The sequence below is a fragment of the Protomyctophum bolini genome (genome assembly GCF_963924005.1).
Source record: "Protomyctophum bolini genome assembly, chromosome: 18".
NCBI classification, from domain to species: Eukaryota; Metazoa; Chordata; class Actinopteri; order Myctophiformes; family Myctophidae; genus Protomyctophum; species Protomyctophum bolini.
Genome location: NC_137879.1, coordinates 23715756 through 23742972, shown reverse-complemented (window position 1 = coordinate 23742972; position 27217 = coordinate 23715756). Strand labels below are relative to the sequence as shown.

Genomic DNA, 27217 nt, shown 5'->3' with positions numbered 1-27217 from the left:
TGGGGAGGGCTTTCACCAGTCTACAGAGCGCCCAACATCATTTCCTTTTCCAATGCTGTCTGACGGCTGAATAGTCACTGCCTATTTTTAAACTGATGATGATGATGATGATGAAGATGAGAACACAAGTTCTGGCAGCAACATCAATACCCAACTGTACTTCTTGCCCTACTGCTATAACTATAGTGTACTGTACACTGTGTGCCATCATCTGCCATGGCGCGGCGGCGCCTGAATGCAATTTCTGCAGAGAATTAATATGCACAGACAGTAGAGGGACATCATAGTTTTCTGTCTCCTATTCTCTTAACTCTCCTCTACAGAGCCTCCCACTGTACTTGTACATTGTACGTTCTGCAGAAGGGAGAGAAAGAGAGGAGTGGAAAAAACGAATAGGTCCTGTCTGACATTCCTCCCTCTGTGCTGTGCCTGAGCTTGTATACAGGGAGCTCTCCACAGCCTCGCTCTAACTATTCCAACCATGCTTAAGAGACGGTGCAGACCAGAGGGGTGTGTCATCGGAGCACAGGGGGGCTGGGTTTCCCCCTCGATGGGTAGGGTCTCACTGACAGGTGGGCGTAGTTAGGGAGGAGACAGGGGTGGGGTTTAAGGGGTGGGGGGAGAGTCCACAGGGGCTGGAGAGGGAAAACCGCCACCGGCTGCAGCTTGACTGGAGGGTTTCTCTGCCTGGCGAGGCCATTCGTGTCCCAGTGCTCATGTGGTAACATCCAGCACCACTCCACTTCCCCCTGCACACTGACAGGCCTGTATCCCGGGATAGAGAGAGAGCGAGAGAGCCAGGGAGAGGGAAAGAGAGAGGAAGAGTGCACGTGTGCCTGAAAGTGATAAAGAGAGACACCGAAAGACGGAGGTGAGAGGGAGAAAAGTGCAGAGGACCAGAGAGGAAAAGACACCCAGAGAGAGAGACAAAGGTGAGAAAACAGAGAAAGACATAAGAACCAAAAGAAGCACCCGTGAAGACAGTTTCCTAACAGTCCTTCTGTGTTGATATCCCGTAAAGATGGCAGCCACCATGGAAGCAGTGGAGATCCCCAGCATCCAGTTTGACCCAGCGCCTGCACAGACCCTCACCGAGATCTCAGACGACGAGATGGACCTCCCCCCGTCCGACGACGAGGAGGAGGACGCTGCCGCGGCCAAGAAGGAGCACTCCACCCTGGGCACCGAGGGGGACACCACCGGAGACGAGGAGGCCCTCAAGCTGGACCCGCAGGAGAACGGGGTGATGGTGCTGGCGCTGCTGGACAAGATCATCGGCGCCGTGGACCAGATCCAACAGACCCAGAACGGGCTGGAGACCCGGCAGCAGGACATGGAGCGCACGGTGAACGGCATCCAGGGCGAGCTCACCAAGCTGTCCAAGACCCACAGCACCACGTCCAACAGCGTCAACAAGATGATGGAGAAGGTGCGCAAGGTGAGCGTCAACGTGAAGACGGTGCGCGCCAACCTGGAGAAGCAGGGCGGTCAGATCAAGAAGCTGGAGCACAATGAGGCCGAGCTGCTCAAGAGACGCAACTTCAAAGTCATGATCTATCAGGTGGGTGAGCAAGAGAGAGAGAGAGAGAACGTGTGTGTGTGTGTGTGTGTGTGTGTGTGTGTGTGTGTGTGTGTGTGTGTGTGTGTGTGTGTGTGTGTGTGTGTGTGTGTGTGTGTGTGTGTGTGTGTGTGTGTGTTATATTACGTACGGTATGTGGTTTATTTGTGTACGGGCATGTGTGCATACAGAGTTGAGTGGTTTGTCTGGGAGGTATGTGGTTGTGCATGTGCATACATTTGTGCGAGTACAGTCCTTGTACATTGTCCATCCCTGTAGGTTTTTTGTGCGTGTGTACTGTATGTGTGAGTGCGTGGCAGTAGGGGTAGTCTGGATCGACACTGGGATGGGTGTGGCATTATAGTGAACCAAGGCATCAAAAAGTGTGTGTGTGTGTGTGTGTGTGTGTGTGTGTGTGTGCGTGTGTGCATATAGCGTGGCGTGGGGATAGGTAGGCACAAGGGTACTTGAACATGAATGAAAGACTTCTCATTACCTCATCACTTTCCAAATTGTGGGGAAAATTATTCAATGGTGGCTGAAGGCACTGACTGCATCGGAGACGAATGGCTTGCCACAAACATTACATAAACGGAGGCTTTAGGAAGAGGTTTTGTGTGTGTGTGTGTGTGTGTGTGTGTGGGGGGGGGTGGGTGGTGCCTACCGCTTACCTCGAGGCATCCCTGGCAAGTGCCCAAGAGCTGTTCTCTATCTCACCATTGCCCCAACGACACCAAACATGCCACTCACAAGTTCAATGTTTAATTTTCCAGTGAGATCTAGTGAGATGTTAAAAGGATCTCACTAGAAAATTTCCCTGACTCTTTATTTCTTTACCTGACACTCTCTGAGACACTCTCTGAGACCTACTGTAGGAATGAATAATAATAATGCATTTGATTTATTACACACTTTTTTATTGACGAGACATTTCAAAATGCAAATATATTTAATTCAATATGCTCAATGCTTTACTCATTTCCAATCCCACTAATGTGTCTAATATATATGCACAAATGACATGATAAGTACAGTAGAGTAATATCTGTGCAATAAACATTGGTATGTGAATGTCCAAGATGCTATTTCACACTACACAGTAAAATCCTCAGTGTTCGTCTATCCAATTGTACACTCTCAGAGTTAAATAAACACTGTCGATTTTACTGTGAACCTTACAGTACCTGTCCTATGCCACACCCAAATATACATTGTACTTTTTTAATCAATATTTTAATTTAGTAGTAGCAACCCACTTTTAAGAGTTAAGAATGCAAGCCTTTACATGTGGACCCAACTCTCTTTCATACAGGATCCATTCGGAAAGTAATTTCACTTTTTCCCCCCTTTTTTTAAACAAAGATGGAAAATACCACAAGGACCCTCAAGGTTCTGTTTAAGGCAGAGGAGTGGTAGGGCTTGGTGAGAAAGAGGGGAGAGAGAGAGAGTGAGAGGAGAACGTTTGAAATCGCAGATAATAAAGTGCACTGTGCCGAGTAGTTTTTTCTTTTCTTTTCCTTTCCTTTTCTTTTTTTCAGTTGAGGGGAGCCCCGAGTGCCGGCTTTATTTAGCCCAGCCTGATGTGTAATGGCTTGCAGCTTTTTGCACAGTGGCGCGAGAACATTCAGAGTTTCCACCCTTGACTCAGACATTATGACTTCGATAGTTCTTTTTTTCTCCTCTCTTCTCTCTATTTCCTAGTCGAGAGATTTGACCAGTTGTGAGGAGAGACATTTTAGGCAACAGTTTTTTCATGACTGAGGATACTGTAAATTACACAAACTCATGCATGCAAGAGCACACACCCACACCCACCCCCCCCCCCCCACACACACACACACACACACACACACACACACACACACACACACACACACACACACACACACACACACACACACACTTTCCTATTATGCTGAGAAGCTTTGGCAAAACAGCTACAGTACATATTTCATGATGATCTGCAGATAGCGCTCTGAATTAGAAAAGGCTTATCCTCATCATCAACTTAAACGGAATTTGATGATTGGATTATTCATTAATCTGCAGGGGCCATAAATCAATAGTTTAATTAACTGATCAAATCCTGGAGCCGTGGGCTGCAACTTTCCAGTACAGTCTGTTTGGAACATGGCGGGCAGGACGGGTTGACATGTTGCTGCTCTTAGCCAACATCGTAGGCCCTGTGGCAAGAGAAACTCCTCCATATCTCTAGCTCTCACACTAACTCAAAACATTGGCTTGATTTATATAGTTGCCAACTATGACATAAGGTCAGATTTATCTTCATTATTAAAAGAAAAAAGCTAACCGCAATGTGTTTCTGTTTTCAATTTATCTGTGTACTGCTCTGTCTGTTGTCCTTCAGGGGTAGATTCTTTCGAAATCAGCACTAGACAGAAAGATTCCACTGACACACCCCCGTGAACTGTAGCACTGTTTTTCTGGCTACTGAAGGCTACATGTCAACACATAAATACTTAACCTTTGTGAGGAGCATTCATTAGTATGGTTGGCATATATACTCCTCTGTATAGAGCTGTCCATGTACAAACACTTCAGCCCCATTTTGGTGTAAAAGTAATGCTTAATTTATACGTGTACATTGTACGACAAAGTATAAATCAGACCTAGCGGACCATGAAATACTGTGTGTGTGTGTGTGTGTGTGTGTGTGTGTGTGTGTGTGTGTGTGTGTGTGTGTGTGTGTGTGTGTGTGTGTGTGTGTGTGTGTGTGTGTGTGTGTGTGTGTGTGTGTGTGTGTGTGTGTGTGTGTGTGTGTGTGTGTGTGTGTGTGTGTGCGCGCGTGCGTGGCGTTTTGAATAGAGAAACTGTCGTGTAAATAAAATGTCTCAAGTTTGATGCCCTACAAGTTACAACAGCAATGTTTTTAACATCAGCAGCGAATAGTAAAGTGCAAGATACCAAGCCCCTATAAGCGTGCTCTTTGTCAGCAGAAGGCGTTTGCTAAAAAAGGAAATAAAAACAATTTATGTGGCTGCAATTAGGTATAATAAATAGGGGGGCTGAGGTAAAAGTTTCCCTGACTGAAATTAAATCTGTTTTGCCACCTTCTCATCACGCCCAATGCACTTGCACTGCCCATGCATTGCGGTTGGTCAAAACGTTTCCATTAGCCATATGGGAATGGTAGGTTGTGAGACATATTTTAGTAGCAATGAGACTAAGCAAATAGAAGCACTTATGTTATATGTCACACACACACAAACACAAACACGCACGCGCACACAGGATTGAAAGGGTCAATGATAGAGCACCCTGACTAATCATGTGCTGGGAGTGAGAGTTTTGTTTCGTGCAAGCAGAAAAAAGAATAATGTGGAATAGGGAGGACATCATTAGAGGTGAATGTAAACTATTCGTAGAAGAAGATACGGTGATATGTAGGATCATCATTCATCCCGGCGCACGTATAGCACATCCTGCCCAACGTGTACAGCCTAGCAACGGATACTAACGCTATAGTGTTTTCTGATGGCTTCAGATCTCTTTCCAAGCGTCTTCTCTTTTGATATGACATCATATCAAAGGCAGCCAGTGTGAGGTACAGGGTGTGGGTGTGATTCAGACGTTCCTGATTGAGCCTGTACTTTTCTTCTTCTTCTTTTTTTTTTTTGACGGAATAAGAATTCAACTGGGATTGATGCCTTGGGGAAAAGCCCTGCCCTGGACCTCTCCTGATAATAAAAACACACTGTAACTCACTGGTATTCGCTGCAAAAAAAGGGGGTATAGCTAGCACAGCGAGAGGAAACAGCTGGAGTGCTTTGTAGTGGATCGTGGGGTGTTTATCTTCCATCTACTACTGGATGTTGACCCGGCAGTCACCGATTCATTCCTCATTGCTGGGCGCTGCCTTTGCTCGGGGCCTCCCGTCCACGCGTGTGGTCCTCCTGAACCTGCCGGGGCCATCTCCATCAAGGTCAGGAGGGAGTGGGAGAGCTAGGGCGTGGCTAGTGCTATGCTAATCCTAACAGCATGCTGTGTTACACACATCCACCGCCAGGCAGTCAGTGTGCCTAGCATAGAGCTATCTAATATCTGGAGAGGGCACAGAAACTCCCTGGCCCACTCATTTCAATTTGCTCAACCAGTGAGTAGGCTACATTTGCCCCTATAGGCAACAAGCCCCCAGAAAGGCTGGACAGTGGTGAAGCGCTGAGCCCTACTGGTCAGAGCTGAGAATGCATTTAGCATGAGGAAACACAGTGCAGCTCGGGTTTAACATTGCGCACAAGTAGACTGTTCTTCCGGGTGCTTCAAAACGCCACTGAGCAACTTCCATCCAAATGAATAGTAGGGGCGGGGCAGTGGCCCTCTGTCCTTTATAACCATTGAGTATTAAAAGGATAGAGACTGATCTGGCGCGAAGCTCCGCCCCCTCCGCTATTCATGTCAGTGGAAGTTGCTCAGTGGCGTTTTTTTCGCCGATTCAGCATTTGGGCACCAAATTTTGGTGCCCAAATGCGGAAGTGCAGCTGGGCTTTAACATTGAGCGCTCGGTTGCACGGGTTTCCTCGTCAAGAATCCACAGTTCCGCCTGCAGTCCTTCCTCTTACCACTAGGGCCCAGCGCTTCAACATTGGAGTGCCTAGCTGGCCCCTTGGTTTATTACTCTATGATAGGGACACCCTCCTTCCGGGTATTCGTCACGTCACTGAGGTTACAACGCAAGCACTTTAGTGTCCAATTTATGCATCGTATATGTCACTAACTACCTCCATGAGTGAGCCTGGGCATTGATCCCATTGGTCGATCCATTAAGTGGTGAGGGAAAATGTCCAGTAAACCAGAGTTGGCCACTTGTCAACTTGCGCCTCCAAAAGCCCTCCCGGTGCTGTGGGCCTAATGCTTGGAATGGATAAGCTAGGATGAGCAACAGAAGTGAGTGGGCTATAATCTGCGACTGCCTAACGCTGTCATCACGGCAGTTGAAAGTGACAGTCTGCTCCTGGTTAGCAAGTGCAGCTGTCCTCCTCCGGGGGAGTGCGCGTGAGTGTTAGCAAATTCAACTTATACCGTGTCCATTAAGCCGTAGCTTTTGTTCCTCAAATTTGTGGACATAATTGGACAGCTGTGTTCATGTGTTGCTGAGACTTACTGCATTTATACTGTGGATCCAACCTGGAATGTAGCAAGTCCATGGCATAGTGTGAAAGAGAGAGAGAGAGACAGAGAGAGAGAGAGAGAGAGTGTACAAGAAAGACTGAAAGAGATAGTAGATATACTGAGGAAGATATTGTGACTGTGAGTGACAGATTTGCATAAGCAAATGGTGGGGCTGTGTGCATACGAGTGTGAGAGAGAAAGAGACTGAACTAGATAAAGTGCCCCTCGGGGCACAGGTCTCCACCAGGGCAGGTTAGGTTGTGGCCTCCTGGTGGCGCTATAATAAGCCAATGTGAAAAGGGTGCCATTTCTTCTTATGCCTTTGATGGCAATTGGATGATTTGAGGCATTTTGTTCCAAAAAAGTGTTTTGCAAAAATCCACCTGTTGGTGGCGCTATAACAGGCCAATGTGAAAAGGGTGGGATATATCCCTCTAGCCTAGTAGGAACGTCTGTGAAAGATTTCACGTAAATTGCAATACGCTCATGATTTGAGGCTTTTTGTTCAAAACAGGCCAATCCTGTAAAATTTGAACGCCAATGTTAGCCAATCAGGATGGAATATGAAATATCGGACAGATCTGTGTTGTGCACATGATTATTTTTGGACAAAATATGGAGGAGTAATAACAAAAAATGTGTTTTACAAAAGTCGGCCTCCTGGTGGCGCTATAACAGGCTGTTCAGGAAAATTTGGGGCAGAGGTTCATCGTTGGCATGTAGGGAGTGTGTGTGCAAAGTTTGGCATCGACAGATTAGCTGTTAACATACTAGTCTCTCCCCATGCCTTCGGCCTGGTGGAGACAATGATAGATACAGCAGTGAGGTCTCCATCTTCTGTGTAGGGAGTGGATGGGTGTGTTGCGATGAAGAGCAGGGGCCATATTTAGACAGCTGAATCACAGCAGAGGCATTCCTAGCTCTCTACTTTACCCTCCTCTCCTTTACTTTCCTATACCCTCTTCTTCTCTTCTCTTCTCTTCTCTTCTCTTCTCTTCTCTTCTCTTCTCTTCTCTTCTCTTCTCTTCTCTTCTCAACTGGAACCAGTCAGAGACTTAGGGCTCCATTTTTGTCGCCGCCGTCACCCGCGACGCAGCCCGCAAGTCAGCCGAAAATTACGAGTATAGGAGCTTGCTCTGTCCTTAAATGGTATTTTGGTCCAGCGTCACCCGCTATCTATTATGCCGACACCGGTATTTGCGCCACACATTTGGGAAGGCGCATAGTGAAGTTTAAAAGCACCCGTAAGCCGTATGCCAAATTAGTTTGGTATAGAGCGTCGCAGTCCCGTCCCCTACCAGGGCCCAGGAAATGATTCCCCGTTCATTTTCCTCATAGACTTCAAAAAGTACAGTATTTATTTAAAGACCTTTTAAGCCTCATACAAAGCCAACTTGTTGTGACAAATCATGACAACAAACAGTTTCATCACCCCATTGTGCTGCGATTGCAGCACAAGTGAGACTTCAAGGAAAGCAACGCATCACTCTTCCATGGGAAGCAATAACACTGGGCATAACGGCAACGGATAAGGGATCTCTTAAAGGCAATGGCATGTGGCACAGACAGTGATTGGTTTAATTATTGTAAAGCCCAAACCACACCTATGCATAATGTAACGGTTAACGAAGGTGTTTTAGGGATTTAGACAGGTAACCAAATTACCAACTTTAGTGGGGGAACACCAACACCCCTTCCCCACTGCTAAATCCCCAAATACTGTATTTAGAAAGCTTGAACGAAAATGGAGCCCTTTCTCTCATTATACTCTCTGGCTCTTTTACCCACCTGGGCAATTCATATCTGGATTGCTCCCTACTACACCCCACCCTACAATTCATAATATCATATACTGTACTCCCTACTACACCCCACCCTACAATTCATAATATCATATACTGTACTCCCTACTACACCCCACCCTACAATTCATAATCACAACTCCCATCCCTCCTTCATCTTCATCTTTCTTCACCTCTCTCTGTTTCTTCTTACTGATACTATCGTATGGCATGCACCTTTCACCAATACCTTGGTATGTTTAGCTGTGCTGTATACAGTGAGCACCCCAATCAACCCCTCCGAGGGCCCACCAAATCAAAAGGCCCCGTGCGAGCGCAGGATTCGCAAGAATGACACCTTTTGCGTTTGCACACCCAGTGAATGATTGCGCTGCGTTCAGCCAGCACTATCGCCACTCGCTACTCCCATAGAGTTTAAGGTTGGATCTGCTATTTTTGAGTCTCCTCCCACAAAGTGGTTAAGAAACTGTTGGACGACCGAAACCACTAGCTAGGGTTCCTGTGTTGCGTTACATTGAAATCGGTGACCTATGAATACGGTTTTAACCGTCGGAAGCAACAGCTGTACCTAATCATCTCGCACAAGGCCCTGGTACTTAAGCGCCAGTAAGTTCCATTGTTGATCCGGGCCTGTGAGCACTATACTCTACTATGTGATCCTGGGTTGGATTTTTGGAATTCCAGGCAGTGTGTTTGCTTTGCCCAAAGCATTACATGTCTGTTCGTTGGTCTACTTTAAGAATCACCTTGAATTCATTGGATTACAAGAACAAGTTACTGTAATACTGTAATTCCTACAACTTTGTTCATTCTTTAGGTTTTCTTTACCTTTTACCTATTGATTGTCTTTTCTTGTCCTGAAGTCGTCGTGTCCCCCCCCCCCCCCCACGTTCTTTCGTGACAATCAAAAGGAATCAAGATGTTGGATCCTGTCGAGCACATCTCACGTTCTACTGTCAGAGCAGATATTGATCATCTCTCTCTCTCTCTCTATGGGCTTGTCCTCCACCACTACCTCAAAACACCTGTTGGCCTCACCCGTCTACTCTCTCTCTCTCTCTCTCTCTCTCTCTGCCTCGCTCCCTCTCTTATACATAACAAGAGAGGCAATCAGCAGCACCTTGACAGCACTGTCAAACACCATCTCATTTCACTGTCATCACCATTCTATCCAAATGAGTCACAAACAAGGCAGGCTGGGAGTGCAGCAGGCGTGCTCGCCTCCCCCAGCGCCCTCCATCAGCCTTCCACAGAGATTCAAAACAGCGGCATCAAAATGATAAAGTACACATTTGGCCACGGGCCTGGGAACGATCAAGGCCCCCGTAACGTCTCGCATGTAAATTCATCAAGGGCAGATCCATTCCTCTTGCGCAGGTCTGTCCAGATCCATATATGGAAATGTGTGCAAGAATACTCCTGTTCTCTCTCTCTCTCCCTGCACAGCTTTACAAGCCAGACTGTAGCTCTGTTTGGTCAGGGAGGTGGGGGTAGGGCTGCGGGTAGGGGGGTTGATCTGGCTTCTCAATACTTTTCATGTCAAGGACCCCCAAATGTATTTGGCCACGGAACCCCATCTGAAAATGTTATGTGCCAGGGACCCCCAGAAGAGTTTTGTTTTTCAAAATTGTCCAATACTTGTGAGCTTATATCTGCTATACTTGATAAGGTATGCAATATGAATGAAGTGGTTAAATTGATTTTGATGCTGTATTAACACATGTTAACCACCACCGTAGGTACAGTAGGAACGACATGCTTGCCTTGCTCTGTACGTTGTGACATCATAGGTTGGAACAGGGCTTGTCGGACTGGACAAGAAAGCAGCTGTCCCGCTTGAGGGAGACAGTCTGTGGGAGAACGGAGAGAATGAGTTTGTGTGTGTGTGTGTGTGTGTGTGTGTGTGTGTGTGTGTGTGTGTGTGTGTGTGTGTGTGTGTGTGTGTGTGTGTGTGTGTGTGTGTGTGTGTGTGTGTGTGTGTGTGTGTGTGTGTGTGTGTGTGTGTGTGTGTGTGTGTGTGTGTGTGTGTGTGTGTGTGGGGGGCCAGGGGAGAGAGAGAGAGAAAGTAAATAGAGAAAGGGGAGAGAAGGAGTGAGTGTAAATGGACGTACAGTAGGGAGAGCCACATGCACAAGGGAGATGCAACAAATGGAATATGTGAGACAGAGAGAGAGAGAGAGAGGGGTGGGGGATGCAATCTAAAAATAGCAGCTATCACATACTTGTTTGATTGTGAGAAGGAAAGGGCCTTTAGGAGATTGTGTTCCTGTTTGTGTCTGCGGACCTGGACCAGCTGTTGCAGACGCGCCCCTATTGGATTGTTTTGTACTGTTTAACAGTAAAGGGCAATCAATTATTGATTTGCCATGTGTCGGAGAGCATTCTTTTTGTTTCCACCTTTTAACCTCTGTCCTTTTACAGTAATTCTTTACTTGAATGATGTTTGGTTGGGGTTGGGGGGGGGGGGGTGTATTTACCCTTGCATTCCATAATAAAATATGCTGCATGTACTGCTCTAGTACTTCATGTATATCAGTTTGCACGAATCGTTGCACAAAGATAGCACAAAGTACTGCTCACGGAAACAGTGAAATCCAAACTCTGAAAGTGTAGAAATGAATCCGGTGCATTCATTCTTACACTTTTAGAGTTTTAGAATGATTTGAATGGATTTATACAGACTTTGTTACCTACTATATGACGGTGATGCAGGTGTACACCATGGTCCAAAAAGGCCCCTTAAGGCAGTGAATGTTATCGACTCTACATCTTCATAATGTTGACCAAAGTTTCTCTATGGCTGTATTGATCATTCAGATCATACAGATCATTCCTCAGCTGCTGCTCATGTTGGAATAATTAACCATTCAGCAAACACAGTAACAGGTTTCCAGAGTTATTTTCTTTCAAAATCTAGTTTCTTTTTTTTTTCTTTCTTTTTTCCAAGATCAGCTGATCACCTTTAATGAAATGCATGACGACGCTGCAATAATGTTGTTCACTTGACTTCAATAGAAGCATTTGTATCCTAGGAAATCATCTTTTTTTGGCCAGAGGTTGTTTCCACATGAGTCAGATTATGATGAACCATACTTAAAAGCCTGCAGCAATGAAAGCTTATGTTTAGTTGTTCATCAGGTTCTCATCATATGATTTCAGATTTGAAAACCGATTGCTTTCATGGAAACTCAGCCGGTAGATGCATGATCAACTTATATCTCCGTTAGATAACAGGGTTTACTTTGGTCTAATTTAGGGTCTTCCCAAATGACACTGACATTCTGCAGTGACATTGACATTCATAAATGTCTTCTTTAATAAAATAAAACGTTTCCGCAAGCTTTAAAATATATGGTACAGTTGAATTATTCTTCTATGCCATTTTAAGTGTTAATGGGTTCAGAACTTCAGGGAGTTGGAGGGGGAGGGGTGGGGGTTATATACAGGAGGAGCGCAAAAGGAAGAAGCCACTTCTTTTTCAGCCCCATAAATCTCTCCATAAACACCGGCCTCCTCCATTGTTATTGGAAAGATTAACAAGGGGTAGCCATGGCAACAGCCACTGTCAACCATCGCTGTCCGAGTCACTGTTAGCCAAGCATGCTGAACTGTACATAGACCAAGACCAGGCCAAGAGTGCAGGGAGGTTCTATATCAGTGGTTCAGAGTGCAGGGAGGTTCTATATCAGTGGTTCAGAGTGCAGGGAGGTTCTATATCAGTGGTTCAGAGTGCAGGGAGGTTCTATATCAGTGGTTCAGAGTGCAGGGAGGTTCTATATCAGTGGTTCAGAGTGCAGGGAGGTTCTATATCAGTGGTTCTCAGAGTGCAGGGAGGTTCTATATCAGTGGTTCAGAGTGCAGGGAGGTTCTATATCAGTGGTTCTCAAAGTTTTTAATTTTTTATTTCAACCCATAACCCAGTGTATACATGTTCGTAGTTCGTACACGCTCAGTGTTAAAGACCTGCAAAGGGTCCTATTAGAACGCCATCAATTAAGGTACCCTGACAGACTGAGGTCACTGGACCACACTTTGAGAGCCACTGCAGTCTTGTGTGTAATAAATTAATAATCAGTTTTCAAATCAGGATTGGACTCGTATTTGAAGAACGGGCTTGTGAGAAAAGGAGAGTTTGGACATTTCATTTATAAGTTTAGAATTTCGGGCCTGATTTGTTTATTAGTGGAACTGTAAATGGAGTGGAACACCCAATAGCATCCATAGAGATATTAATGATAGAGTTCTGCTTGTGGTGCGCTTTCAGAGAGAGATGTGTGTGTGCGTGCGTGCGTGTGTGTGTGTGTGTGTGTGTGTGTGTGTGTGTGTGTGTGTGTGTGTGTGTGTGTGTGTGTGTGTGTGTGTGTGTGTGTGTGTGTGTGTGTGTGTGTGTGTGTGTGTGTGTGTGTGTGTGTGTGTGTGTGTGTGTGTGTGTGTGTGTGTGTGTGCGTGCGCATGTGTGTGCGTGCCTGCGTTCTGTTTTTGCATGCGTGTGTGCACATTTGTGTACTGTATGTTTGCTTGTGTACATGTTTATGCATGAATAGAGTATCCCGTTCAAAACTATGTTGGAAATACAACCTCCAGCGATTGTCAACAATGGCAAGCTGTGTCTTGCAGTCGAGTGTGTGTGTGTGTGTGTGTGTGTGTGTGTGTGTGTGTGTGTGTGTGCGTGTGCGTGTGTGCATGCGTGAGTGCAAATGCAGGACAGATCTCAGGGCAGCCTGCCTAACATAGACATGTCAGTAACCTTGGAAACTCTTTCACAAGCCCTTGTTTTGCCCCAGATTCATGCATGTGTTCCACTAAAGCTAGTGCAATAGATGCTAACAATTGGAGCATCGGCTGCAAAAGACAAATCCTGCTTTCACTCGCCACATTTATTTACACAGCCTTAACTGCGTGGTCTAAAGCTAAGTTGAAAAGTGCCCGGATTGTTTTCCTATCTCACATTGGTAGGATTCCCAGAATAGAAGCTATAGGCTACTATACTGTAGCCATAGAGGGGAACATCTCCCTCACTTGGCCTTTTCCCAAGGAACCTATTCAGAGGAACAAGTGATGCATACCTGTGCCTTCCAGCTATTCTGTTGCTACTGGTATATGCATACACATACAGTCAGACAGTGAACAATTATGTTTAGTTGACGTAATTGTGCAGTCAATCATCTTTGTATGTTTCGTAATGTCTAAGTAAGTGAGACAAAGCAGCTGAGAACTCTCGGAAATGTTACACTTCAGGGTTGGGTACCAGCCAATTCTTTCTTCGACCTTTTTACCTTCTCTAGCTCTCATCCCTGTATAACTGGAGTTTGACTGTTTCCACATAAATAGGAGTTTGTTTAGTACTGTAGTGTGTTTCTACTTTCTAGTACTGTAGGAGTGTTTTTGTGTGTCTAGCTGTGTGTCTGTGACTGCTGTGCAATGTGTGTACCTGTGTCGAGAAAGAGCTGCACAAGGAAGGATGGAAAATACAGACAGAAAGGACAGAAAGAGAAACGAAAGAAAGTGAGTTATAACCAACATACTGTATGAGTAAACCCAATGTTTCTCCAGTGTTGCCTGTATACAGCAACATGCCTGGTGACTCATCAGCCTCCCCTTAGGGACGTGTGGCATGCCATCACTTTATATAGCAAACCCAGATCTCTTTCTCTGTCTCTCCCACCCTCCTTCTCTCTCTCTCTCTCTCTCTCTCTCTCTCTCTCTCTCTCTCTCTCTCTCTCTCTCTCTCTCTCTCTCTCTCTCTCTCTCTCCCTCTCCTCCCTCTGGGTCTCTTGTCGGTGATTACAGAGGGCCTCGGAATGGAAAAAAGACAGCAGCACAAAAATGTTTCTCCCCAGAGGTTAATGCAGTGTACGGCAGTCACACGCAATTCCCATGGTGTTTACATGAGAATTGAGCTCACACAAACACGCACACACGACAATGTATATGTGAATAGTAGTCTCCTCTCTTTCCCTGCATGGCTCTCTCCCACTCTCAATCACTCTCTCAATTTCAATTCAATTCGAAGGGCTTTATTGGCATGAGCTCTCTCTCTCTCTCTCTCTCTCTCTCTCTCTCTCTCTCTCTATCTCTGCCCACCCATTACCCAGTGGAGTCTGCTTGTCGGAGGCCATGCATGGTTGTGCATGATTTTCCTTACCTCAAACTGCTGATGGCGATATTTTTCCTCACACAAAGTATATTTTCATTGGGTGACCGTGACCCGATAGCCCCTGGTTCGACTCCCGACACAGCCAGATTGTTTGCTGTGTGTTATACCCCTGCCCGCTTTCCTTTCTTGCACTATACTGTCACTTTCAAAACCAAACAGAAATGACTAAAACGTAAATAACCTAAATAAATGCTATTCCCAAATGTTACCGTTGAGCTGTGTATAGGCTACTGTATCTATAAATACAGCATTCTGGGTAGAAACTTCTGAAATTCTAGATTATACTTTTGTACTTCTCAGCCACAGTCAAGAAAAGATATTAAACTTTTTTATATCCAAGTGATATTTGAAACGTTTATGATGAATGTGTGTACTCTACAGTAAGTACAGGGGAAAAAGTCCTCCACTAAACATGTTATTATATGGTGTAAAAGTGAACGATTCAAAGCCCCACAAGCCCAACAGAGTCGTCATTTACACTAAGCTGTAAAATCCTGAGTGTTCCTTTAACTTTGAGAGTGTACAAATTTAACCAAATTAACCATTTGGGTGCTTTGGTTATATTTGTACACTCTGAGTTACGGTACATTAACACACAGTATTTTACTGTGTAGGAACACCCCTCGCTCCTGGCCCGACATCAGCTGTTATATCATGAGGATTCCCTGTGTTTCCCTCAGTTTGCTGGAAAATCCCCTCATTGTGTGTGGGTGTGTGTGTGTGTGTGTGTGTGTGTGTGTGTGTGTGTGTGTGTGTGTGGGTGTGTATACACGTACTGTACATGGCTGGCTGCATGTTAGTGTAATTTAATGTCTATTGTCTATGTGTATACCTTACATATCTAAATGCATTAAAACATAATGCATATACTCATGCACATGCACGTACGCGAGCACGTGTGCACTCCCACCGGCACCCACACATACATTAGGCTTTTCCACAGTAGGGGAGTTTCAGGTCCTGGGTTGGGTTTAAACAGGAAAATAGAAACAGAGACGGGTGTGTTAAGCGAGGGATTCCTCTCTCTCTCTCTCTCTCTCTCTCTCTCTCTCTCTCTCTCTCTCTCTCTCTCTCTCTCCGTGGGTCCAGCAAGTAGACACAGATGTGAAAGAGCCGTACACATGGCTGATGAGTGGTTTCACTGTGGGCTGAGGACGGAAAGCTTCCACGGTGCGGTTCTTGTCCCACACACACACACACACACACACACACACACACACACACACACACACACACACACACACACACACACACACAATGAAAGACTGATACTGACAGTCACACACAAAGACAGACAGAGAGACAGGCAGCACAATGTGACATCAAGTCACATCATACATACATTTACAATGTTGTATCGCGCACACACACATGCACACTCACGCACACACTCGCGCACACACCCTCACTCAGGGGTGGGGGATTTGTGCGGTCATACCAGGTACCTCTGACACACGGCTGTTTGTCAGTGAAGTAGCTTTTTCCTCTGGTCTGGAAACATTAACCACTCTCAACCTGGCATCCCTAATTTGAGCATGTCATAATATATAGGCAAAAAGTATCACATTCTTTCAAAAAATAACAGATATACAATGTGATGCATTGTGAGCTTGTAGATCGAATAAGCGAATATTTCTTCATGTTGCTTCATGTTGTTCCCTTCACAGACAAAAGGAGGGATTTCTTTTTAAATCCACCATTACTGGTAGTATCAAATGGGCAAGAGAAAGTCAAAGTTGCCAGTCTTTCATTAAAATGTTTTGCCATGAGTCATTTCGTAAGACTGCATGTTGAAATGGTGGATGCATTCTGGTGGATCATGTCAAAATTGGCTCACAAACACTTTATTGGATTCCAACCGCAGATTAACAATGGAATTTTTGCATCGGGTTTTGAATAAATTAGGTCAAGTCAAGTCATGTATTTATATAGCACATTCCATAGCGCTTAGACTCTCAGACTGTGCTTCTAAATAAAAACCAGAACAGGGAAAGATCAAACAAAATGACAAAACATAAAATAGGAACATAACATCGAGGTTATACTAAATAAGGTAACCGCATACTTTTAAGCCTAGCTAAAAGCTTGTGAATTCAAGTGTTGGAGAATACCAAAGAATATAGGACCATAATGACTGAAATAACCACTTTAGAATTTGATGATGAGTAGACCTCTGATTATTTAAATTAAGGTAGTAGCAAATTATTATTATATGAACACAAGGTAATCTCCTCAAATAAACACACTTTTTTTGACGGAACGTTCCGCCAAGATTGCCATATAGAATCCAACTGTCAACTGCTTCTGGCGGAATGTTCCGTCATATAAGCTATATGATATTGATATCAAACTGGATTGCTCTTTTTTTCCTTCTTCAGCGATCCTAGGCCGGTTTCGCTCGTGCGCACTGCCGTTCACTTCTTGTATACAGGCGGACTAAAAAGATGAATAGCTCTCCATGGTTTTGACAAAACGCCCAATGTTCGGAGGTCTTTTCTGATTGTCCGGTGATCCCGATAGAGGGTATGCGCGTGACATCATCATCAAACCCGGAAGTTATGCGGTAACACCTACTGAGTGGCTAATGAACTACTTTCTGGCCTTGACAGCCCAAACAGAAAAGTCCTATTTGATTTAACTTTATTAAAACATTATTAAACGACGTTAAATAATGTTAAACTCACTTTTCCACTCACTCGATTTGCCATTCACTTTATGCATGCGCATACCCTAACCCCGAACATTAGCACTTTCTAGAGCAAGAGCTAGGGTATTTGTAGTTTACTGGAGTATCTACAATTTCCATTACTTTAACTTCTACTCCACTACATCTCGGATCCAAATATTGTACTTTTACTCTATTTGTTTGTAAACTTTAGTTAGCCTACTACTTACTTTGTAGATTTGGATTATTATCGCAAAAACATGCAGTAACTACTCATCTCAATATTCCGGCCATTTGAAAATAGCCGATCTACAAACGCTGCAATGCATTGTGAGATTGTAGATCTGCTATTTTCAAAAGATTTGTATACATCTTGAACTTGTGAAATGGTACATTCTGCAGAATGAGTACTTTCTACTTTTGGTACTTTAAGTACATGATACCAATGCTTTTACTTGTAACAGACTACATCTACATTGCAGTATTTATACTTGTGTAGCCAGCCACGGCCGGTTCCCCATTCCACAGGCACGTACGTTACCAGTCGACTAAAGAGCCATGGGCCAATGGGCGAGTAGCAACGCAGCAACGCATTACCGTATAACCTACACTTTTACTTAAGTAAAACATTTGAGTACTTTTTCCACCACTGCCCTCATGTAAGCATCTATTGTGAAAGAGAGACCACTGATTTGTGCTGACAGCACGGTGTCTCAGCCAGCTGATCTCAGCAGATGAAACACACACACACACACACACACACACACACACACACACACACACACACACACACACAAACACCCACACGCAAACACCTGGGCTTAATTTGAGACCTGCACTGGCAGTTTATTCTGTTGCGTGTTGCATGTTCCATGTCATTCTTTATATTTCTGATAAAAGAAAGTAGACGACATTTGGAGACCGTTGAGACCTTTGAAAGACCTTATAAAGATTCTTGTTGGCATGAATGATATTTACTATTTGCTATGCCATAAGCTTCAGTATTGCATGACACAATATCACATTAGTGTTCTTTCTCCAAAGTGTGCTTTAAATCTGTGCCAAATAGTATAGTATTATTTGGAGAGAGAATGTACTCGCCTGGAGGCACATGCGCACAAAGTGGGTGGTATGGCTTTTAGCCTGGTGCGTGCATGAAAGAGAGAGAGAGAGAGAGAGTAAAGGCACTGTTGACACCTTTCAGACAGATGACTTGTTTTCCACTAGCCATGAGTCAGTGCATGGTGCTGCACCATTCTCTCCATGACTAAGAGAGCCAGCTAGGAGAGGAATGAGAGGAAACCAGGAAGCAGCAGGCTGAGAGCATGGAAGAAGACACACAGAGAGGAGAAGATAGAGTAAATGTAGGCTGATTGTATGCAACAATAATAAGAGAGAGAGAGAGAGAGAGAGAGAGAGAGAGACAGAGAGAAAGAGAGAGAGAGAAAGAGACAGAGTGGCAGAGAGACAGACAATCAGACAGACAGAGAGAGTGAGAGTGAGAGGCTGCATCCAGAGTTCCAGACCACACTAGCTTTTGAACTGAGGGGAGTTTCTCTGTGGTTTAGTTGCTAGGACAACAGCAGACTGTGTACTAACTAAGCACACGTGCGTGTGTGTGTGTGTGTGTGTGTGTGTGTGTGTGTGTGTGTGTGTGTGTGTGTGTGTGTGAGACTGTGTGTCCACTGTCTTCAGAGTATCTGTGACGATGCACCACTGTGTTCCACTATCCCACACTTACAGTATGAATGCTACACAACACTCATGCACACTCACATGCGCAAACGTACATCTGAAATCAATGTGAAGATAAGATATATTAGTGCAGCCCCATTTTGTAAACAAAACCTAGAATGACTACTCCCATAGCTGGCTAACGATGTTTTGCAACAACCTCCCTTTCTTTCCCGTCTGTCATTTTGCGATTTACAGTCTATGTGCAAAGAAGCTGTGGAAATGTTATTTGTGCAACATTTGCCTGAGCTGGGACAAAATTTAACTTAACCTCATTGCCTAGGCAACTGAACTATAACAAACAAAAACACGCACGCACGCACACACACACACACACACACACACACACACACACACACACACACACACACACACACACACACACACACACACACACACACACACACATGCCCTGAAGAAAAGTCTTCCTTCTCCCTCTTGCACATATGCGTGCACACACACATACTGTACACGCACGACCATTACGTACCTCATTCCACTATTTTCCATGGTTCTCAAACTTCTCGTTGTACCTTCCGGTCTTTGACGCGCCTGCCTCTCAGAGAACAATGTCCCATTAAATTAGGAGGGGTCAGGAAGTCAACACGCCAAGGTGAATGCCTGCACTTCCTGTTACACTCTTTTCCATGTACTTTAAACACGCACACACATGCACACGCACGCAAGCACGCACATTCCCCATTGCATATGCTTCTGTTGAATCCTTCTTACGTAAGCACATTAACCTTTGACCTCTGGTGCTTTGAAGTTAATAATTGGGGTTTCCCAGGCCGACATCGTGTACTGTACATGCTGCTCAAACAGCTAAACAGCTGTAATTACTTATGGGACCACTGTGCTAAATCCCTTCCAGCTGCAGGGATGTCACTCAGCGAGGCTGACCCTGGCCTGTGCTTTGAAAAAGGGCTAGAGTTCTGGTTTGAAATGCTTAGTCGCTGCATGGGTGCTGCGTGCTGCAGTATACTACTTAAAGTTAAAAGTCGAACACAATCGCAATCTGGAATTGGCTCATGTGTTGTTGAACCCCTTTCAACCTGGCGTCTCTATTTTCCTCCAACAAAGGTCTGCTAGAAATACCCAAGCTGAAAACTAAGGGTGAGCGGGCTTTCGCTGTGGTAGCTCCTACCCTATGGAATGCCTTGCCTCTGGCATTGAGAAATGCTGAATCATTTGACGGTTTTAAGAGACTCCTAAAGACTAATTTATTCCGTAAATCTTTCTCCCATGTACCTGATTCATTTTTATAGCCCTATATGTCTTTGTTCTGCCTTGTTTTTTTTGTTCTGCTCATTTATATTGTCAAAACTGTTCTGTGTGTTCTGTGCTTCTATTGTTTTTACTGTGTCAATTGTTCAGCATCTTGTAGCTTTGCTTCGAAAGGTGCTTTATAAATACAATTTACTTACCGGTACTTACTTACTCTATTTTGGGCATGCCATTTGGTCAAAAAAATTAAAAAGAATCTCAAATGCGTTGTGAGCGTGTAGATCGACTCTTTCTACGACAAAGTATACATGGGTTAAGTGGTTAAATCATCCTCAGAATTTGTCTTTGAAGCATAATGATCTCACAGTGAGGCCTTCTACTGTCCCAACAGATGTTCCTTAACCAAGGGCAAGTTTACCCCCGACAACTCCACACACAATACCTCCATAAAACCGCACCGCCGCACAGCAACAATACACAATAGATCTTCCAGGCAACACTGTGATGCTATCACTTTCCTCCCAGGCAGATGGTTTTCCACACATCTCTGAAGCATCATCCCCACTTGTGCTATTAATTAATTTGTACAGTACGACAGGCAAACCTCACCTCTCACCCCCCACTCCTCCACACCCCCCCCTGACTCCTTTTGTTCCAGCGTTGGCGTGTTCCTGTTTTCGCAAGTCCTGTGCAGGGAGAAGGAAAAGAGAGAGAGAGAGAGAGAGAGAGAGAGAGAGAGACAATACCTAGAGTGCTGGTCCTTGTACAGACCTGCAGGAGCCCCGGTCAGACGTGCGCTCTGGCTGGCTGGCTGCTGTGTGAGTCAGTGGCTTATAGCTGTGATGGAAAGAGGAAGAAAGCCCCCCTCCCCCCCTCCCCATCCCCCTCAACCTCGCCTGTTCCATTAACAAGCCGGTGCATTGTACATATGAGGGGAACAGAACCCACAAAGGAGGAAAGAGAGGCTTCCTCCCCTGGAATGTGAGGAGAGAGGAAAGTTAGAGGAGGTGGATGGGAAAATGGATTGGCTCAAGGAATGGACAACAAACGAGAGAGAGAGAGAGGGAGAGAGACAGAGAGAGGACGGGGGGAGAGAGAGGGAGGGGGAAAGAGAGGCAGAGATTCAGAGATCCAGGTGGTGGTTCTGTGTTCAAAGGGAGCATCAGGTCTGTGCTACATTTGAGGTTTTGAGGTTGGTGGTCAGATTATATCCCACCTTGCAGCACTGCATAACGCTGAATAATTACGTACAGTACCTTGTTCTTTTAGATTATGTGTAGAACTAAACGTTAAGGAGAACTTACTGAAAAGGAGCCTCAACATATGATCCAAATTGTGCCCATAAGTCAGTACCTAGGTGATACTGTAGTGTTTCTGAATCAGGAAAGAGAGAATCAGACAGAGAGCATGTGTCAGCCTGTATGATATACTGGACTCAGCGTGTTCCATACAGTACAAGAAGGGCCTGGAGCTCTCTTCCCTCCTCAGCCAGAAGTGTGTGCGTGAGCGTGCACACATGTGAGTTGTGTGTGTGCATGCATGATTTCCTGACAGATAAGAGGCCACATTTTGGGAAAAATCGTGGACATAAAACCAGTTGATTGGAGACACAAGTTTAATTGGTCACAAAATTGCTGCATGTCCCCAATAACATTTTATTGCATTTTCATATGGTTATAGGGGTAAAAATGAGCTTTTGGTTAGACAAGATATGGAATTAATTTAAGTCAATGCAGTGTCCCAGAATGCTTGCTTCTGTGTGTGTGTCCACTTATATGTGTGTACTTGTGTTGTGCGTATACGGATGCACATGTAATCATGCAGGCCTGTGGACATGAGGCACATGACGCACCGTCATCATGGGTCCTAGTCCTAGACAATAGAGTCATTAAAATCCAGTCTAAATAGAGGTGTGTGCTGATTGCTTCTGGCAGAGGCCATGGCCAAGTGGAATCTGGTACAAAGCTCCAGGGTTCACTCGTCTTTCCCATGCCAGAGGGAGACACGACAGTGGAAAATGTAATATGGAAATATGGAAATGAGAAGGGGAGCTATAGGGGATTCCTGTTGTGAGATCTGGGAGCAAAAACATTTCTGGATCTCAGGGTTAAGGTGTGCCATGCTCATACAAAAGGAGCAGACGGGCATGAGTACAGTACATGCTTACACACGTTCTTTCAAACGTAACCACTTAAACCCTTCAGTATATATATTTTTTTCTTTTAGTTTTTAAAAACGTTTTGCCTATAACGGCATACAATGGGATGCCAGGTTGAAAGTCATTAAACAGAGTTGTTCAGCTAGTTCCGATCTGTTAATTATAATTAGCCATCACGATATACCATGCATGCACACATGGTTATTGAAATCTTGATGAGAATGATCAGTAGGCTATCCGGAATACATAGAGTAATTCCATTTTGGGTTTTAAAGGTCATGGTACAATTAAGGTAGAAAAATAAACAACCAAAGAAACTGGTTGGACTTTTAAGAAACTCTGTATGATTAATCAATAATCAGCACACTGCCCAAAAAAGATTATTACATTTTGGGTTGAAAAGGGCAAAGGTCAATGTTGGTCATATCTGGAATGTATGTGAAATGAGATGTCAGCATGGGCAAAGTTTGCAGCTCCATTTGCCGTTTTAAATTATTCAAATTAACACATTAACACATTTCTTTCTTTCTGTCTGCAGGATGAAGTGAAGGTTGCTTCCAAACTCTCCATCGCCAAGTCCATGAAGGTTTCCGATGGAGCATCAGTGAGAGGGAGCAAGGCAGGCAGCATGCTGGAGCTGAAAGAAGCTGATGAAGAGCCTGGACTGGAAGTTACAGAAGAAGCAGAGAAGGAGGACAAACCCCACGTGGACCTGTCCTCGGATGAGGAGGAATTCGGGGGAGAATTACTGGAGGAGACCGCCAAGGAGACGCGCGCCGAGCACATCAAGCGCAGCAGCCTCCAGCGCATCCAGACCCTGAAGACGGTCTTCTCCAAGGACAAGATGGACAAGACCAAGGCGAACACCAAGGCCTCCATGGAGAAGACCAAGGCCTCCATGGAGAAGACGAAACAGAAGACAAAGGACAACATTGAAAAGACCAAGCTGAAGACCAAGGCCTCCATGGAGAAGACCAAGGAGAACTTTGAAAAGTCTAAACAGAAAACCAAGGATAACTTGGAGAAGACGCGTCAAAACATTGAGAAGAAGATGGGCAAACTGGGCACCAAGATGACTGTCAATCCCGATCGCAAACAGAAGATGCAGACTTCATCTGCAAAGGTGAAGAAGTCCTTCACGCCGGACCATGTGGTCTTCGCCAGGTCCAAGACAGCCGTGTACAAGGTTCCCCCGTTCACTTTCCACGTCAAGAAAATACGCGACGGCGCTGTGGAGGTTGTCCAGGCCACCGAGATGGTGGAGGTGTCCCAGGACGGTGAGCCCTTCAATGGGGTCGAGATAGACGAGGAGGTGGAAGAGGGCTGTGAGGAGGTGGAGATGGAGATGATGAACGGAGGAGCGGAGGAGGACGAGGTCGATGATGAAGAAGAAGAAGAGGAGGAGAGCCATGATGCTCCGCATAAGAACAACAAGGATCGAGATACAGACAGCGACTAGGGAGAGCGGAAAGGGAAAATAGGTGGAGCAGGGGGGTGAGGAAATAGCAAAGACCAACATATACGTAACCTACAACATTATAGAACGAACCCTGAAGTCCGCTTGCAAAGCTGATCGAAGTGGATGCATATTACACAGTCAAATTCAGTGTTAATTTAACTCCAAGATTGTACTCTAACCAAAGGGACCCTTATTTGGTTCCATTTGGTACACTCTTGGAGTTACAATACAATAATTAGGGGTTAAGTGCAAGACACTTAACCCCTATAACTGCTTCCCCCTCTGCACGCCTCTGTGGGCAGCACTCAGCTGGGTGAAGCATGAAACTGAAGTTACCCCATGGGATGTGATAGGTATCAAATTGATAAATTAACACAAAGGATTTTACACCATTGATTTTTTTAATTTAGCTTACGGCTGGCTCTGTGTTTGAAGGCCCAATCTTTAATACAAATGTAACCATCACAAATATACAAAATAGCAGTGGAGACATGTTTTCATTCTAGTTGATTGACTCAGCTCTTGATTGACGTTATACAACAGGTAAAATATATATTTTAAACTGTATTTGCTGTATTTTGGGTCTGTAATAAATTTGTTTACACTGGTATTGTTTTTTTTATTGTTTTCTTTACATTGGAATATGTTTTGATTTAAGATGGGGTAAAACATTCTCCATCTCCCCTCCAAATGTTAATATATTCAAATAAATTCCAGATTGGGCCTTTAATCACCAAAGCTTCATCAGGGTTAGATTAAGATTGACTTCTCACAGTTTGACAAAATGACTTGGTTTCTAGAGTCAGTTTGGGTCTGGATACTACAAATGCCCATGCATATAGGAAGGGAGGAGGAGAGAGACTTTCTCTGGGAGAGAGATTTAGGGGATCTGAACAGAATAAGTGTGTGTATTTTTCATTAAGATGGCCGATCTTGTGTATATGTATTTATATGTGTTATAAATACATAATACACAACAACAATAACAACAACTGAACTGACATGAACAAAATGATCAAAAGAAGGGGGTGTAACCATTTTTGTTTGAAACAAAAGTTTTATGTTATTAGTTTCATGATTATAATTGCATTTTAGTAACACCTCATTCAAATATAGTTATATGAAACTATATTTACAAGAAGTTTCTACATGCTGTTTTGGTTGTGGCTTTCCAAGCATATATTCATGACTATATCAGGAGGCCTAAGTTGAAAATGTTACACATCACATGTGAATATTCCTGCCACTCGTATTTGTTCAGGCTTTTAGGGCACTAATAGCGAAGTGTTACCTATTTCCTTAGTTTACTTAACCACATGAACCCTATAGCATCCATATTCTGGAGCAAATCTCTTCGCTGAAAATAGCCGATCTGTAAGCTCACAATGTGTTGGGATCTGTTGTGACTCGTGAGCTTGTATGTATTGTAGATTAGTTATTCTCTTAGAAGAGATTTGATGTAGAAGGGGGGGAAAGGAGTGTATACCAAGTATAGAGCCCTGGGGGACCCCAGTCAACTATAAGTATATAGCGTTTAAGTGGTTAATATTCTCATTATATAGAGGCACAGCGAATCTATTGTGATTCCTATGAGTCGATGAGCTCACACACTGTAATTTGTAATATTTGTGTATGATGGTATTGTTTGTGATTATACATGGAAGGATCCTGAGTGTTACTGTGACTCTCATAGTGTAAAGATGGACCTGCTTGGTTTATTTGTACTCTCTGGGTTAAATGAACACTCAGGATTTTGGCTGTGTATACTGTATAATTTCCTTTTGGTCGCTGAGAGAATGTGATGTGTGTCACTTTTGTATTATTCACTTTCTTTAAAGCAATTTTTTCTTGCAATGATTTTAAGGAATAATCTGCATCCAGAAAAAAAAATATTTTGCTTAAATGAAACTATATGAAGGTCTACTCTACTCTCTCTACACTACAGGAATACAAAATACCATGGAAATATTTGTCTATGCACAAGTGTCTGTCTTTATGTTACTTCAGACCATATATGGTCCTATTGTTAAAAAAAGAAGAAAAAATGATTTAGACTTGTTTTCAGAAAAATCTGTCAACTGATAAGGATTTTGATAAGGAACAGAAGTCTACAAACTTTAAGTCTGTTATGATCATAGTCCACATTGTCTTTGTTTTGAATCTGAGTATGATAGCCAACAAGTTTCAACAATATTCTCATTTACAGAATTATGCTCCTGTGATCTTATACTGTCCTCTAGTGTCGAATTTTGGCAATACATTCCTCCAGGTCACATTCAGCAGCACTTCATGAATCACAATATCTTGCAACTGTTTTAAATGTAACACTTTATCAGTTTAAAAAAAACAATCTTTGGATGCATACTGTATACATTGTCTGTTTTCACTTGTTTAAAAATGTCTTTTATAGCTGTCTCAGACAACATGGTAAGAATGTTATCACAAATTTCTGTTTTCATACAACAGTTTCCATGAATGTTACCAAAGTTTACTCAGATGCTTTTAATTTTTTTTTGTCCATTTTTGTTGCAGATCAAACTATTTCCCAAATACCGTACATTTTATTCACTTTTTTGTATATAATGTGAATCACTATCATAGCAGGTTAAAACTTGGCATGCTTGTAGTTAGTGAGCATTTCTTCTCTTTTCAACCATTTTCTGTGAACAAATAGGCCTACATTTCCCAACAATATTTGTATATTTGTATGCACAATACAAGAAACACTACAGTATGGAGCTGTTAAAGAGACATTCTAGGGCTAGGCTATACGACCAAAGTACAAATCACGAAATCAGCTGGTTTTACGCCAATATTAAACTTTAAGTGCAAGATAAAGAGGTCCATTTGTGAGTTATCTTGGATTTTTTATGTAAAAGTGGCGTGCTACTTTAATTGCTGAAACGTGTCATGGAAAACCATTTGTAGCTCAGACATAATTGTTTCCTTGTATTGCCCTTTTCACATGTTAGTAACCTATTTCTATACAATAACTTGTTGCTTAACCACTAATGTTTTACTTAATAAAAGCTATTGGTTCACACTTGTGGTGTAATTTCTTGAAAGAATGAAAAAGTGTTTAATGTATATGTGTAAAATTATAATTTAATAGTGCTATAGGCCTAAATAGACCAGAAACCTGCCTACTAATGACATCATCGGTAGGCAGGTTTAATCATTTCAAACAAGATTTCAAACCTTTCAAGGCAGAGTGAGTATACAGAAATGGAGGTGCCATCTTATAATGTGCATTACTGAGATCAAATATATGAAGATAAGGCTGAATATGGGTGAAGTGCTCCATTGAATCAATATTTAAAGCAAGCA

The 27217-nt window shown here is 43.8% G+C and overlaps 1 protein-coding gene across 2 annotated transcripts; it reads left to right on the top strand.

Annotated features, from left to right (window-relative positions):
• Positions 1-652: 652 nt before the first annotated feature.
• LOC308332898 (caveolae-associated protein 1-like) lies at positions 653-26933 on the top strand. 2 transcript variants are annotated; one of them, XM_080789034.1, is made up of 3 exons: positions 653-932; positions 1022-1561; positions 22970-26933. In XM_080789034.1, exons 2-3 carry the CDS (start codon positions 1022-1024, stop codon positions 23888-23890), a joined length of 1461 nt encoding a protein of 486 aa, XP_080645160.1. In that variant the 5' UTR covers positions 653-932; the 3' UTR covers positions 23891-26933. The 2 variants fall into 2 exon arrangements, with proteins under 2 accessions (XP_080645160.1, XP_080645159.1); XM_080789033.1 differs by having other exon boundaries at positions 653-1561.
• The last annotated feature ends 284 nt before the right edge of the window (positions 26934-27217 follow it).